This window comes from Pieris brassicae, chromosome 1 (genome assembly GCF_905147105.1).
Source record: "Pieris brassicae chromosome 1, ilPieBrab1.1, whole genome shotgun sequence".
Lineage (NCBI taxonomy): Eukaryota > Metazoa > Arthropoda > Insecta > Lepidoptera > Pieridae > Pieris > Pieris brassicae.
Window position 1 is genome coordinate 18,356,246 of NC_059665.1, and position 13,621 is coordinate 18,369,866.

At 32.3% G+C, this 13,621-nt stretch overlaps 1 protein-coding gene across 1 annotated transcript; it reads right to left on the bottom strand.

Moving 5' to 3' along the window:
• Positions 1–88: 88 nt before the first annotated feature.
• On the bottom strand, positions 89–10,394 carry LOC123707936 (SAFB-like transcription modulator). The gene is made up of 18 exons (XM_045658263.1): positions 10,141–10,394; positions 9,661–10,056; positions 9,402–9,429; positions 8,497–8,626; positions 8,006–8,043; positions 7,723–7,868; positions 6,248–6,365; positions 5,511–5,647; positions 4,882–5,010; positions 4,667–4,744; positions 4,090–4,250; positions 3,890–4,003; positions 3,523–3,637; positions 2,772–2,898; positions 2,272–2,359; positions 1,280–1,395; positions 823–980; positions 89–481 (listed from the first exon to the last, which is right to left on the bottom strand). Exons 1-17 carry the CDS (start codon positions 10,255–10,257, stop codon positions 823–825), a joined length of 2,196 nt encoding a protein of 731 aa, XP_045514219.1. The 5' UTR covers positions 10,258–10,394; the 3' UTR covers positions 89–481.
• Between the last annotated feature and the right edge of the window lie 3,227 nt (positions 10,395–13,621).

Sequence of the window (13,621 nt, forward strand, 5' to 3'; positions counted from 1 at the left end):
ATCAAATTTCGTAATACTTTTATTAATAGATTTGAAAAAAAAAGCTATCATTTAACTAAAAAAAGTTTTTCTGTTTGATAATATAATTATAAAAGATCATCTATTATATCCATGGATCACACAAAAGAACATAGTTAATTCTTTTATTTAAATAGTTTACATGAATAAACATTGTAATAGTAATTCATCTTGGGATTAATTTAATTATAAGATTCTGAAAATTTTGTTTTTTTTTTCAAAATAAATTAAAACTTGAAATGTTTTATTCAAGCTAAACAGTGTGCATATTTTTATATTACAAACAAAAACCGGGATCAGAAAGGCCCCATAAACATATTATGGTAATCTCTACCTTATAATAAACCTTAATTATAATTTTATAACGAACTTGTTAAAAATATTTTACAACCCAGTGTTGTACTTGCAGGAATGGTAATGGGTCTTCTATACAAGAAATCTGTTGAATTATCCATCCATTGTCCTAAAACAAAAAGTTATGTTATGAACTATCTATGGAAAATATAATTTCTATGAGAACTATTACATTCTTAAAACTGACAATCTTTGCAGGTTGAAAGTGTTCCATCTATTTTTGGTTCTATCAACATGATACTCCTAAAAACCCAGCATATAACTGTTACTGATTACATTTTCTTTATAGATAAGCAAGCTTTCAGTACCCAACACATTTATCATATAAGGAAAGTTTAATTGGACACAGAAAAACCCATTAGGGGCGAGATCGCCTAGCCTAATTATTGCTGATTTGCCCTATTACAATCCATTTCATAACTTTAATCAATATTATAAAAAGTAAAATACCTAGTACTTGCGCGCATACTCTCTGGCGGCGGGTGGGTATCGGTCAGGGTAAGTAGCTCCGGGCGGAGGTGGTTGGTAAGCAGCGGGATACCGTGTGTCATACGCGTTGTACCGGGTCTCATTGCTCGCAGGCCATGTTGCATCGTTGGGAGCGCTAGCTGCAAGGCAAGTAGCCAGATAAATTCTGTAGGTCTCAGCAGGTCATGAGAGAGTAATTACTCTTATTACTAAGGGCAAATTGACAAGATTGTGGAATGGTGGGAGAAAATTGGCGCTTGTTCCTGAACCAGTTCTCAATAAACACCTGGCAATTAACACACATTTTATATAATCACTTTTTCATGAGTCATTTTTAGACAAAAGCTTTACATACATATAAGATAATACGCAATATTTAAATAAAACTGCGAGGCACACCTAGTTGTTTAATAATAAAATTGTCTAATCTATATTATACCTTTAGAGGATACTGCAGCATCAGGATAACGCGTTGATGAGTTCCAGGTCCGAGCGTCAGGTTTGGTAGGCGGCGACGGCCGGTATTGACGACTGTCACGTGTTTCATATGTACGACTGCAATAGTAAAATTATAGTATAATTTCATGTGTTCGTATAAAATTTTATCCCAATAAATATTTATAACTGTATATGAAATAATGTTCTATTAGGAAAGCCTGGTATGTTAAACTTGCAATTACTAAAGCGTTATGAAGATTGTGAAGATTAGTTTCTATCAGGAAAAAAGTTAAGTAGTCACATGGAAATAAATACTCCAGCATCAGACATTGAGTGTTATCGCGATTTGTCTTTCTGATAACCGCTAGATACTAATCTAAGGATTAACTACAAGGGGTGGCCGAAAAAAGAAATACAAAACTAAATAAATAAAAAGTTATTCGAGGTGTTAGAGATTCAGTGAACTCAAAAGTGTCCTGTGAAATCAGAAATTACTAAGACTAAGATAAGCTAATACAAGATGAGTTAGGTACATGCAGAAAGGTGTATATTGAATAATTTGAGCGTGAAATAAGATTGCGAACAGACTCGGTTGCGAAAAACATATAATCTGAGCGATTATTTTATAATGTGACGGGCTCGGCCTACCGCACCCCATTAATCTTAGGATTAATATATGAGAGGAGTTAACGCGCGCTCGAGCTCAACCAATATTTGTACAGCACACTTGCAGAATCAAAACATGTTCATCACATCACTTATACAGGGTCCTTCCTACTTCAGGCTACCATTGAACTATTAATAAAAAACATCACAATGCCATATTTTATTTCCGGCCGTAGTCTTGATTGGAACCGTCATCGACAACATGCTTTAGGTAAAATCAAATAAAATATCATACACTATGTACGAGCAATATATGTCTGTATTAGGATTCCATCTCCAAAATCTTATCTACATTACATTGGAGTCATATATGGAATTTTTACTAACCTTGGCTCTTTGGGTCGTGTGCCAGGTGGCATTGGTTGCCTTGAATCGTCATTGGATGTGCCATTACTGGGATACTTCATGTTGCTGGCTAAAAAAATCAATTTTAATCAATAAGATGCAATTATTTGGATTATTTTATAGTGCGCCACTGAACTAATATGAATGTAATTTTGAAAGCACCTTGTGACAAATATTTAGTTAAAGAATTATTTAGTCTTATTTGATTTCAGTTTGGTATATATAAACTTAAAAGTAAAGTCTTATTTTCAACAAAATGGAATTTAAATGTATACACATCTCAAAAACGACTGAACTGATTTTGATAAAATTTAGAACAAGTAAGTTGTTATAACCGTAAGTTGGAATATACCTTATCATGATAATTTTAAAAAATGTATAGAAACACAAATTGATCAACAAACTATCAAATTCTAAAAATATTACAATCCTCCTATTTTGAAGTCGGTTAGATTAACAGCCTTTTTATAAAGTATACTTACATGACACGTGTCTTGGATAATCCCGCTTGTAGTCTCTATCCCTTTCCCTCTTGTCACTCCGGTCATAATTCGAGGACATATCAAATCGGGGCGGTGGTGGCGCTTCAAACTGAGCTCCACGGGATGCCTATAGATCGTTTATGATTAATAGACTTGCAACATTCATTTACATTCTGCTCAATACTTTTTTATTATTTCTAAAATAAATGGAAGTATTCTTAGATATATACTTAAACTTGTTATCATCAATTAAGTATTTAAAAAAAATGAACAGGACAGGACATACATTTTTAAAAATATCTAATAACGTATGCGTTTCCTTACAAATTATTTAAAATAATTTCAAGGGAAGTACTAAGTTAAATTGTTACTTTGACTTCATTACGCATGTAATATGTTCCTAATCAGAATTCGGTGTATGAATGCATGTTTGCATGAGATGGCATATTTCATTTAAATAAATTTCTTTGATATCGCTGAACATGAATTTATATGGGACAAGAAATTTATAAGTTTTTAAAAGAGTTAAACATACTAAATTATTGTCTTATTGGTGAAAGCTGAATAACACACATATTGTTATAAAAACATATGGCAGTTGTAAATTCAAAGTCAATTGCGAATACGTAAAAGTAGCCAACGCAATTTTCAGTTTTTATTATTCTGGTTAGAAGTTAAAAAAAAAACTAATTCATTTAAAATCATTGATAATTTTGTTTAAGAATAATTTCAAGATATTGAGAACATTTACCATTGGAGGTGGTGGAGGTCTTTTATGCCTGCTCTCGTAGGCCGGTTCTGGGGGTGACCCAGCCTTACGGTAGCTGCTGCCTTCATAGCCACGCTTGCGACGCTCTTCTTCTAACCTGCAATACAATAATTATATAATATTCCCCCACTTGCTTAGTGGTTAACGTACCTGTATAAGCTCTAGGTCATAGGCTCAATATTCGGCAAAACAATAGTTGCTTAGATATAAAGCAGACGCCGAAAAGAGTTTACAGGATTTTATTTAATTTATATTGAGTATCTCCAACATAACAATAATTCAAAATTAATGAATAATTATGTAAGAATTAACTAATAACCAGTTACGTTAGTACTTTTATAATACAAACCTTAGCTGTTCCCTTTTCAATTCTAGTCTCTCCAACTCTAATTTCTCTCTTTCCAGTCTATGTCTCTCTCTCTCTAAACGTAATAACTCGTTCCTCTCACGTTCAATTTTCTCCCTAAAAAATTAAATATTAACATTTATTTCCTGCAAGACGTGTTCAAAAACGTTTTATTCGTTAAAATTATGTCAGTATGTACAAACCTCTCAGAACGAAGTTTCTCTCTTTCGATGGCAAGACGTCTCTTTTCCTCGCGTTGTCTCCTCTCTCTTTCTCTCAAAGCGTCTTCCGCAGCACGCCGTCTCCTTTCCTCTTCCCGAGCGGCACGGGAACGATCTCTAGCGCGAGCTTCGTCGCGTTCTTTCTGTATTTGAAGGACAGATAATTAAAAATATTTTCCTCTTTGTAAAATAAGAGTATACACTTTTTTAAGTCTCATACTATCAGTCTTAATAAGTTAAAGAATGACTTATCTGTTATGAAACTATTAAATTCATGTTTTTGATAATCTAGATTCACTAGGTGCCAATCCAAGTGGCGCTGCATGTTGTCTAGATTTTTGCTCGACTATGTTTAATTATTCACACAAGACTCATTAATCTAGGCTGAGAGCAACGGGAGGCCTTATAAGTGCACATAGAAAGAAAAAACAGATGTGTTTTATACGTGATAATATTAAACATAAAGTATAGCTAAAAATATTATAAACGTAAAGCAAAACTAGCGATTCGGCTTTTAGATATATTTGTTGTTTCCAGTTTCAATTAACATTGTACTAACCCAAATTTTCGAAAAGGAGAGTACTTCCTTTGGCGAGCGTCTGCGTTCTCGGCTTCGTGTGCTTCGCCTAGCACGGTCCTGAGAAAATAGAATAAAACCTTATTATTTAGACAGTCAATAAAAATATAACATTTTTATTAAGCATAATTCAATGCGAAAGCCGTTTCAGCTTTAAACTGTTTAACTATAATGTAAAGCATTGGGTGTTTGTATACCTTATCGGAGCGTTGTGACTTTTCCCTTGTACGTGACGTGGATCGCGTGCTCTCGGGCCCTGAGATCTCTTCCTCCCTCCTCGGTTTAGTTTCTCCTGTCTTTTCAGCTGTTTCTTTGCCTTCCTGGATCTAAAATGTTATCAGGTACTTATAAAATCAATGTGCTTATATATCGGTAATTATCAGCAATCAACGTGATGATTTATTAATTCACTAAATAAACTTAAACTTGCGGTGGTCGGTATAAATATAGATTTAAGTTCCTGTTGTTTTTTTTTAATTCACTGACTATATACTAGTCTTTTATGCACCAGGCGCTATATTTTTAAATTGATACCAGTCCTAGTTCATTAAATAAACATGACTGTTTGTATTTGTATGATATTAGACACGATAGAAAGACATATTTTTAGATGTTCTAAAGTATAATGCTGTGATTAGAAAATAACATCCAGTATGAAGTGATATCAAACTATTTTATCCTCTGCAAAGTTCAGAGTGAAAAAAAACTATAAACTGTTTTGTCCATTTAGTGAACTGAACAACGTCATAAACATCAAAGAACCTAAATAGTGACTAAAACGTTTTCACGGGCGGTGGGATCTCAGTCCATAAGAATATGTGCCTACCTCAGTATCCTTTACTTCCTCTTTCAGGTCCTTGCTGGGTCGCCTTTCTGGTGCGCGAGGTATGGCCGCTTGTCGCCGAGACGCAGACTCTGATTCAGATTTCGCTTTCTCCACAGATATCATGCGACCATGTAATTCTGAAAAAAAAATTTTTTTACATGTATCAAGGTCCCCTTTTGTAAAACGTTACGATGCGGGGCGGCGATTGAATTACGCGTTATTGTTAATATTATTTTCCACTTTCCAGTACTTTAGACCACATAATGGTGAGTTTTAGGTTAAGGTGGGGGGTGAAGAATCTCCAAAAATTGCGTGACGTAATACTTGGACGCTTCCCAACTTAAAAACTGCTAGTTATCATGATCTGATTCAATGACAAAAAAGGCAGTAAGGAGATATTAGGTAACACCAGTAATCAGTATTAATAGTAATATTTACAAACCTACCTGATGCCAGTAACATTCATAGTTGCAATTACTGACATTATGTTAATATTTATATTTGTTTAAATAATCTGCATGCAAAAATTTGTTTAAATAATGCATTAAATGCATTAAGTATAAAAAATAATTGCTTGAGTTGATAATATTTTTTACATTTTCAATGTTTTTATAACACTAAGAAGTTCCCTTGTTTATAAGTTAGAGGGAATATGATAGAATTTATCACTTCATCAGATTCAACCATTTTATAAAATGGCCTATAACACTACAACATGTATGCGTTTATGAAATTACCTGTCCTGTGTAGATTTTTAATACAATTTTCAGCATCCTGGGGGCTGGCCATTGTGACATATCCATAGCAACGAGAACCTGGTGTACGGGCATTAGTAACCACTTTTGCTCCAATTACCTGTAATCAGTTTAAAATATGACACATTTTATTACATTACTATGGTAAAAAGTTTTCAAATAACTGAAGTGTGGCTTAATTGTTGAACTGTACAGTTTCATATTTATTTTGTATGACAAGGTTGGATTGTCAAATGTAAATCCAGCAGTTATAAGGGCTATGTTTAAACTAAGTGTTTAAAACAAATACATCTTGATCTAAAAATTTGTCTCCTAGAGATTAGTCAATGAAACAGAAAGTAAGTTTTAAAAAACGGTACATATTATTCCAAACTCAAAATAACTTCTTTAATATAGGTTAAATAAGTACACTTATGAAGGCCAACAGAAAAGGTCTTAAAATTATTCTAAATTTAAATTTACTACCAGTTCGCAAGTCAAGGGCGTAGAGAGGGTAAGAAGAACTAGCAAGAAACTTTCCGCCTCTATTTTTAATTGCTAAATTTTGAGTGATACAAATTGTTTGAACTGGAGCAAATCAAGATGGATGGTATAAATATTTATTAGTGGTTATTGAACTATTCATATTTTATTAACCCTCCAAAACTTCTCTATGAAAAATAGCGTCGCATCAAAACGTGGTACGTCGTTTGACGTACGTAATGTGACGTAAATTACAAGCATGGGCTTGTAAATAAGTATAACTTATCATTCTATAAGTTACAAATGGCGTGCAGTGCTATATTTTCAAATACATCCGATAAAAACCATAACTGACCAACCTAACTAAATATATAATTTGAAAGTTAATTAATATTTAACCATCAAATTAAGTAATTAACTTAGTTTAAATCATACTTAGCAGATTTCTTATTGTTAAACTTGAGAAAATAAAACCGTAACGTTTTTACTCTTGACCATTTTTGCGTCAATTTTAGGTCAAATATAAATACTGTATATTTCGATCTCCAAACTCCAAAACAGTGTTAGGATTCGGGAGCGTTCAAGTATTACATCACGCAATTTTGGAGGTTCTTGGACCCCCCACATGAAACGCGCCGTAGCCTTTTCTGTATCCAATAGTAAAACGTTTCGTGACCATCCCCCAGTGACACTTTATAACTTACCATAATGTGGTATGTGGTAAGTCCTGGAATGTTGAAAATAATACTACAAATAACGCGTAATTCAATCCCCGCCCCGCATCCTAACGTTTTGCAAGAGGGACCCCCCCACCCAAATTCGTTACGTAATACTTGAACGCTCCCTTAGACAGGAAGACATTATTAACACGTATGCTACGTCGACGTACTGACTGTTTAGTGTTGCATAATGACGTATTAATAAAATAAATATTTTTAATTGCGGATTTTTTTATAAAGTAATGGTTATTTAAAATTATTTTACTAAAATGTTACCTTTCCATGTTTGCTGCACAGTTGTTTCAAGTCCTTAGCCCGAGTGTCTCCTGATAGACCACTAACCCACAAATTTCTAGCTCCACCTTCCTTTTGTTCCTCCTTCTTATCTTTCTTTTCAGCCTCAATTTCTTTGTCTTTATCATCTGGAAATAAAGTGTAAATGTTTATATAAAGTCAATATAAAAATACATAAGTAGGCTTTTTTACTGCTAGTAAGAATATCAAGCAAATATAGAGATAGTTTATTTATAATTTAACTTAAAATGCGGACATTTCTTACCTATTGTATCACTTTCTTTATTATCTTCGTCATTATTACTGAAAGAAAAATAAAAGATTAATTGTTATTTTAAACAAAACTTAAATTGTAGACATTAATTACAATTTGTTTAATCAAAAAAATGGTATATGTATAAAGCATTTGTTACAATCACACTCTCATCTACAAAGTTTTGCACCATTACTCCAATGTGGGGTGGGTGACCATCTTGATTTTGACGACGATATTGATGCCGTAAAGTTGCCAGGTGGCCGCAGATTAACACATGATGCTCGTTGACCTCTTTCTGATGCCTAAATTTCCATAACATCCAATATAAATCTTCTCATGATGAAAATCTTGAAGCTTCGAGTCAGTTGAAGGATTCACAAGATGAACAGGAACAATCTTCAATTGTGGTGCAAAACTTTGTAGTGAATACAATAATATAAGTATCGAAGTATAAAGGTGCGCAAGAACTTCGTCGCGACGATCTGTCGGCGTTCACCAACCTAGTGGCAGCTGCATCGGAGGTTACTTGCTGATTTTCAGTTGTCGCTGCAGTGTCGGTGGCTGCATCTTCATTAGGCGTCGTCTCGGAGTCTGCCGCCGCTGCAGTGTTGTCCTCCACAGCCGCCTCATCTACGTCATTAATATTGAGATGAGTGCAGGTCCCTCAGAGCAAGGACCCAGCCCTCTATTTCTTCTTGTATTTCCCATATTGAGAAATGCAGGAATACTTGTTCACCAATACACTTTTAACACCTTATTTTTCACCTGAAAACTCGATTTGACATTAACACCATTGTCTTTGACAAATGGAGCAACATGGCCTGATCTGCTGATAGAGCTAGTGGATATTAATGATGGACACCCGAAGGAAGGTACTTCTTGTAAGGAAAAAGAGCCTGCATGACAATATGGCATGTGTACTTTTCACTTTATAATCTGTGGTAAAAGTAGATTTCTTTATTGATCTTCTTTCTCTGGTACCAAAATCTCTGCGACATCCAATATGTTACTCTGACAGTACTGAAAGTGTTACATCAGTTGTTCTCTTCTTTTACTCCATATACGATAACACTTCACGGTGTAATTGTATTATATCACAAATATAATATGTATAACATTAAATTATGACAATGTATTGTATATATTAAATTCCACCAGCACCAAGTGTGTGCAATATAAGAGTTGTACATTTTTATTTCAGGACAGCAACTATGTTTCAGAAATAGGAAATTCATATGTCAACTTAAAAAAAAATGGAGACAGGATAAAGGTAATATCAATATTATTATTTTCATAAGAATCAAGTTGGTCAGTTATAACAAGACTAATCATTATATAAATATTTTCATCAAATACAAGTAATTGTTAGTATGATCCAATGATGTTAGGAAACAACTAAACTTACCTTTGTTGTTTTTAGATGTGTTATCAGTCTGAAATAAAAAATATTTTATTAAAATCATAAAGACACTATTAGTTTTAGGTTAATTCATACTGTTAAATTATCTGACTATTAAAAAAATAAACATGTTACATTGTAACAATCTAACTTTATTTAAAATGTCCTTATAAGATAGCTAGTCTACTTCCATCATATATCCAGTTGATATTACAGTTTTGTGGAATGGGAGTGCAGCATTTATTTTGAAGACATAGAAACATACCTCTTCATTAAGAAGTTCATCTTCTCCAAGGTCTAAGTTGATACTGTCTTCAGCATCTGTGTTGTTTTCACATTTGTGATCATCTTCCTGTTGTTTATCATCTTTATCAAGACACGGTTTCTTTGCTTCTGTAGCTTCAGGCTCATCTTTGCTTTCCCGTTTTCTACTTGGTGTTTCAGACTCCACAATTTCCATACTCTCCACTTTTTCTTGAACCTCTAGCTGTACTTTTTCTTCATCGTTCGCAGTGTCTTGGTCTAAAGATTCCATGATAGATTCCTCAGTTTCTGTTGATTCATTCAAGGAACTTTCTGTTCGTCGAGTCCTTTTTGATGGAGTCTTACCACCCAAATCGAACTTGTAGGTTGCGGGGTCGAGCCCTTCCTCTTCTAAGTGCTGAAAAATTATTTAACTATAATGTTTGCAATATTTAAGTGAATACAAATCTACATGCTAATTTATTTTTATTCCCGATAATACCTTTGACAATCGCTGAACAAGCACGCTGCGTATGCCGCTTTTATCTAGGTTACGTTTTTCTAATTCTGCACGTAAATCTATAACTCGAAGTTCTTCCAACTTCTTTCCGTCCGACATTGCTTTTTATTTTTCTAAAAATACCAAGATATATATAATATATTTAACGCTAAAAATCGTAGCGCTTCAACGCAATCACTATTTTTATCAATGGCGACGAATTATTATAAAATGGCTGCTATTAGTATTAGCTATACTTCCATGCCAATTTCCAAAATAGCATAGTCAATACTCAATAGTGATGTGTGACTATCATATAGATAACATATTATTTATTTATCTGTGGTGTTGCTTGCTAATTCTAAACCAGCTCTTTGGTACTTAAATAACTTAAAAGTTAAACCAGCGAGCGAAGAAGGCGATTATAGTTTATCGAGGACTGAGATTAAATCACTTTGCGACAAGCTCAATTTTCTAACGCCATAGGAATTTGTATAATACCATAACAGAAGTTTGTAAATGAATATCATATGACACAATATGTTCACACAAATGTCCAGTCGTATATTTCGTATACGTTAGCTGTGTATTTTAGTATTCTCTATTACTCTTGTACTAGCACGATCATAATCACTTGGTCTCGTTACCAGGCCATAAAATTATTAAAAAAAAAAAATCATAATAACTTATCACAGAGGTCAGAGGCAGATCAGCTGATATATTTTTGAAATAAAAACACGTAAAAATAATCCATAATAGAAAAAGGTCATTATTTAAATAAAGCCAGTTATAAAAGAATCCGGGCCATGACTCTAGGTAAGTAAAAAACGTCGTACAATGTTATAATTTTTTTAGCAATCAGATATAAAGGAATCTGCTTTCAGATAAGATCTGCAGTGAGGAAACTGTGAACGATCTATTGGACAGGCTCACTTTAAGGCAGTTGCATTTAATGGAAGAAAAAATGTGCCGAGAATTAAACATAGAATCTAACATAAATAATGGATGCTTCAATTTAGCTAAGTCTCGATACATTATGGGCCAAGCGGCAGTAAGTAAAGAAAGACTACCCACAGAGGCTAGCTCAGAATTCTCAGCTTTAACAAGGTGTGAGACTATAGAAGAAGATGGTGAGATGAAACTTAAAATTGTTGAAAACGATACGAATACTGTAAACCCAATGCATTGGTTTGGTGTATTAGTGCCTCAGAATCTTCATAAAGCAAAGAACATCTTTCAAAATGCACTTAACTTTATAGTGGAGTGTGCCAACATACAAATACAAATACAGGAAAATGTTAAAAATATAGATGTGTTGAAACGGTACAAAGTGATGCTAAACCCATGAAGTTTTCAGGACAATCTCTGTATAAAAAATAATCACTATAAATTTGCAATATGAGTTACATTTACTTAACTGATAAACAGCCATCCCTATCTGATAAATCTATTACTCTAGACTAATGTTTTCTCTACTCATTAAATTTGTATTATGTTATTAATTGTAAGGTATTGGTGGATAGCATTAAATCTAATTAACGCTAATTTGTTTGAATTCAATTTAGTGTTTGGCCTTAATCAATATGACACACTACTTGCTACTAGATGGTGCTATATAGATTTATAGCAAAAAGTTTTCTAATGAGTGGGGGATTCGAATGGGGATTCTGGCGTAACTATAGTCGAGACGTGCTGAGAATGTTTATACAAATATTATTCTGTCATTGTTGATTTATCTTTATGGTAATTTTATAAACTTCTACAAGACAAAAGCTATCAAAAATCTATTAAAGTTTCTTTTATAGTATTTATTGGTTTTATAGTATAAGTTACCTGTTAAATCATAGACACCACAAAAAAATCCTTATTAATAAATTTTCTTTTACTACATTTGTATGAAAATTACACTATAAAGATGCGCGAATTACAAGAATGTTTGGTAAACTATGGTTATTGATCAACATTTGCATATTTAACATATAGAGGAATTGACACGTTTGGATTATATGGCGTTCATATACGCAAGCGTTATTTTTAAAGTTGCATCATATTCCCTCAAAATTGATAAATGAAAAGAACTTAACATTAACTGCTTTGTTTGATAAATTATGATTTTTTACTTTTCGTATCTACGCTTGAAATCGCACCTATACATTTGCGACGTTACCGCACTTGCATGTTGTGCGACAGTGACAGCTATTCAAAGATTTGCAAACTCACCTGAGCATCAGGACGTTGAAAGGATTTTAAAGCAAAATCTAGCGGAGGTTTCTTAACAATTTCAAATTAATAGGTAAATATTTCTTATTTTGATACACATGTATCACATGTGACATCCATAGTCAAAATATTAGTTTTAATTTTACCACGAAAATAACGATTTTTCTATTTATAATTAAATATCTTGAGCTAAAAACTTTAAAGTAATCTAAATAAAATACAACATTTTATAAAAATAAAAAAATTATATTTTACTTAGACAGACTTAAATATATTTTTAGACTTGTAAAATAAAAATAAATTTGTAAAAATTGCTTTAATGGTTTATTTTACATCTAGAATAATTTACACTTAATATAATAAAACAAGGAACATTATTAATAACCTTTCTATAAAATTACACTATAAACAAGTACATAAGTTACAAAAATGCAAATGATATAAAATTGTATTACGTAAATTGTGCTAAACTTAAATATTAAAAAGAATTTCTACAAAATTTTGTGCTCAATTCAAATTGGCGCCAGGACTAGACAAATTGAGCTTAATAATATTTTAAGTATAAATTAACTTAAGGAATGTTTAAAGACATTGATATAAAATATTATACAATTACAATGTTAGCAAGTAAGTAAAATTGTTTCTGATTTCAAATAATTTGCTGTCAGCTTCTATACAGTCTATAGTTTATTAAAAATTTATAGGGCCAAAACTTACACAACAATTTTACGCATAATAATTACATGGAATGTTATTGAATAGTTGGTAGTCTCATTGGATTTTAATATGAACATTTGTCATTAAAATTTTATCATTGTTTGCCTTCAAAGGCAATTTTAATAAAACTGAATAATTCTCAAAATGGGTAACTTTTATCTGTGGGCTTTAAACCAGGTATATATTAAATAATAAAAATGTAAACATAAAAATATACAAACTTACATGTAAAAAATGTTTCAAACTTTAAAATATTTGTAAAGATTAATGCATTTGCATTAATTTGATGTATATAACGCAGGTGTATTTTGCTGTAAATTTTATATATGATAAACTCTTAGTATTTATTACTGAATTTGTGAAAAAATACTACAATAGACATTATCAAACAAAAACAATAAATATGTCCTGTGTAGTCATGGTAAATTAAAATTATATCAATTATATGATATTGTTCATATTAACCAATAAAGCCTTTAAAACAACTATTTTGCATAAAACTAATAAAAAATTAAAGAAGTAACAGAAGAGGTTGCCTTTTTTTTGA

Bases quoted from the DNA above. Each gene is read 5' to 3' on its own strand.
- LOC123707936 (XM_045658263.1), bottom strand. From the start codon at position 10,257: ATGTCGGACGGAAAGAAGTTGGAAGAACTTCGAGTTATAGATTTACGT. The intron at 8,044-8,496 runs GTTGGTGAACGC...TTTTTCTTTCAG, and splicing joins TCCGATGCAGCTGCCACTAG to TAATAATGACGAAGATAATA. The intron at 981-1,279 runs GTATAATATAGA...CTTGCCTTGCAG, and splicing joins TGCTGCAGTATCCTCTAAAG to CTAGCGCTCCCAACGATGCA.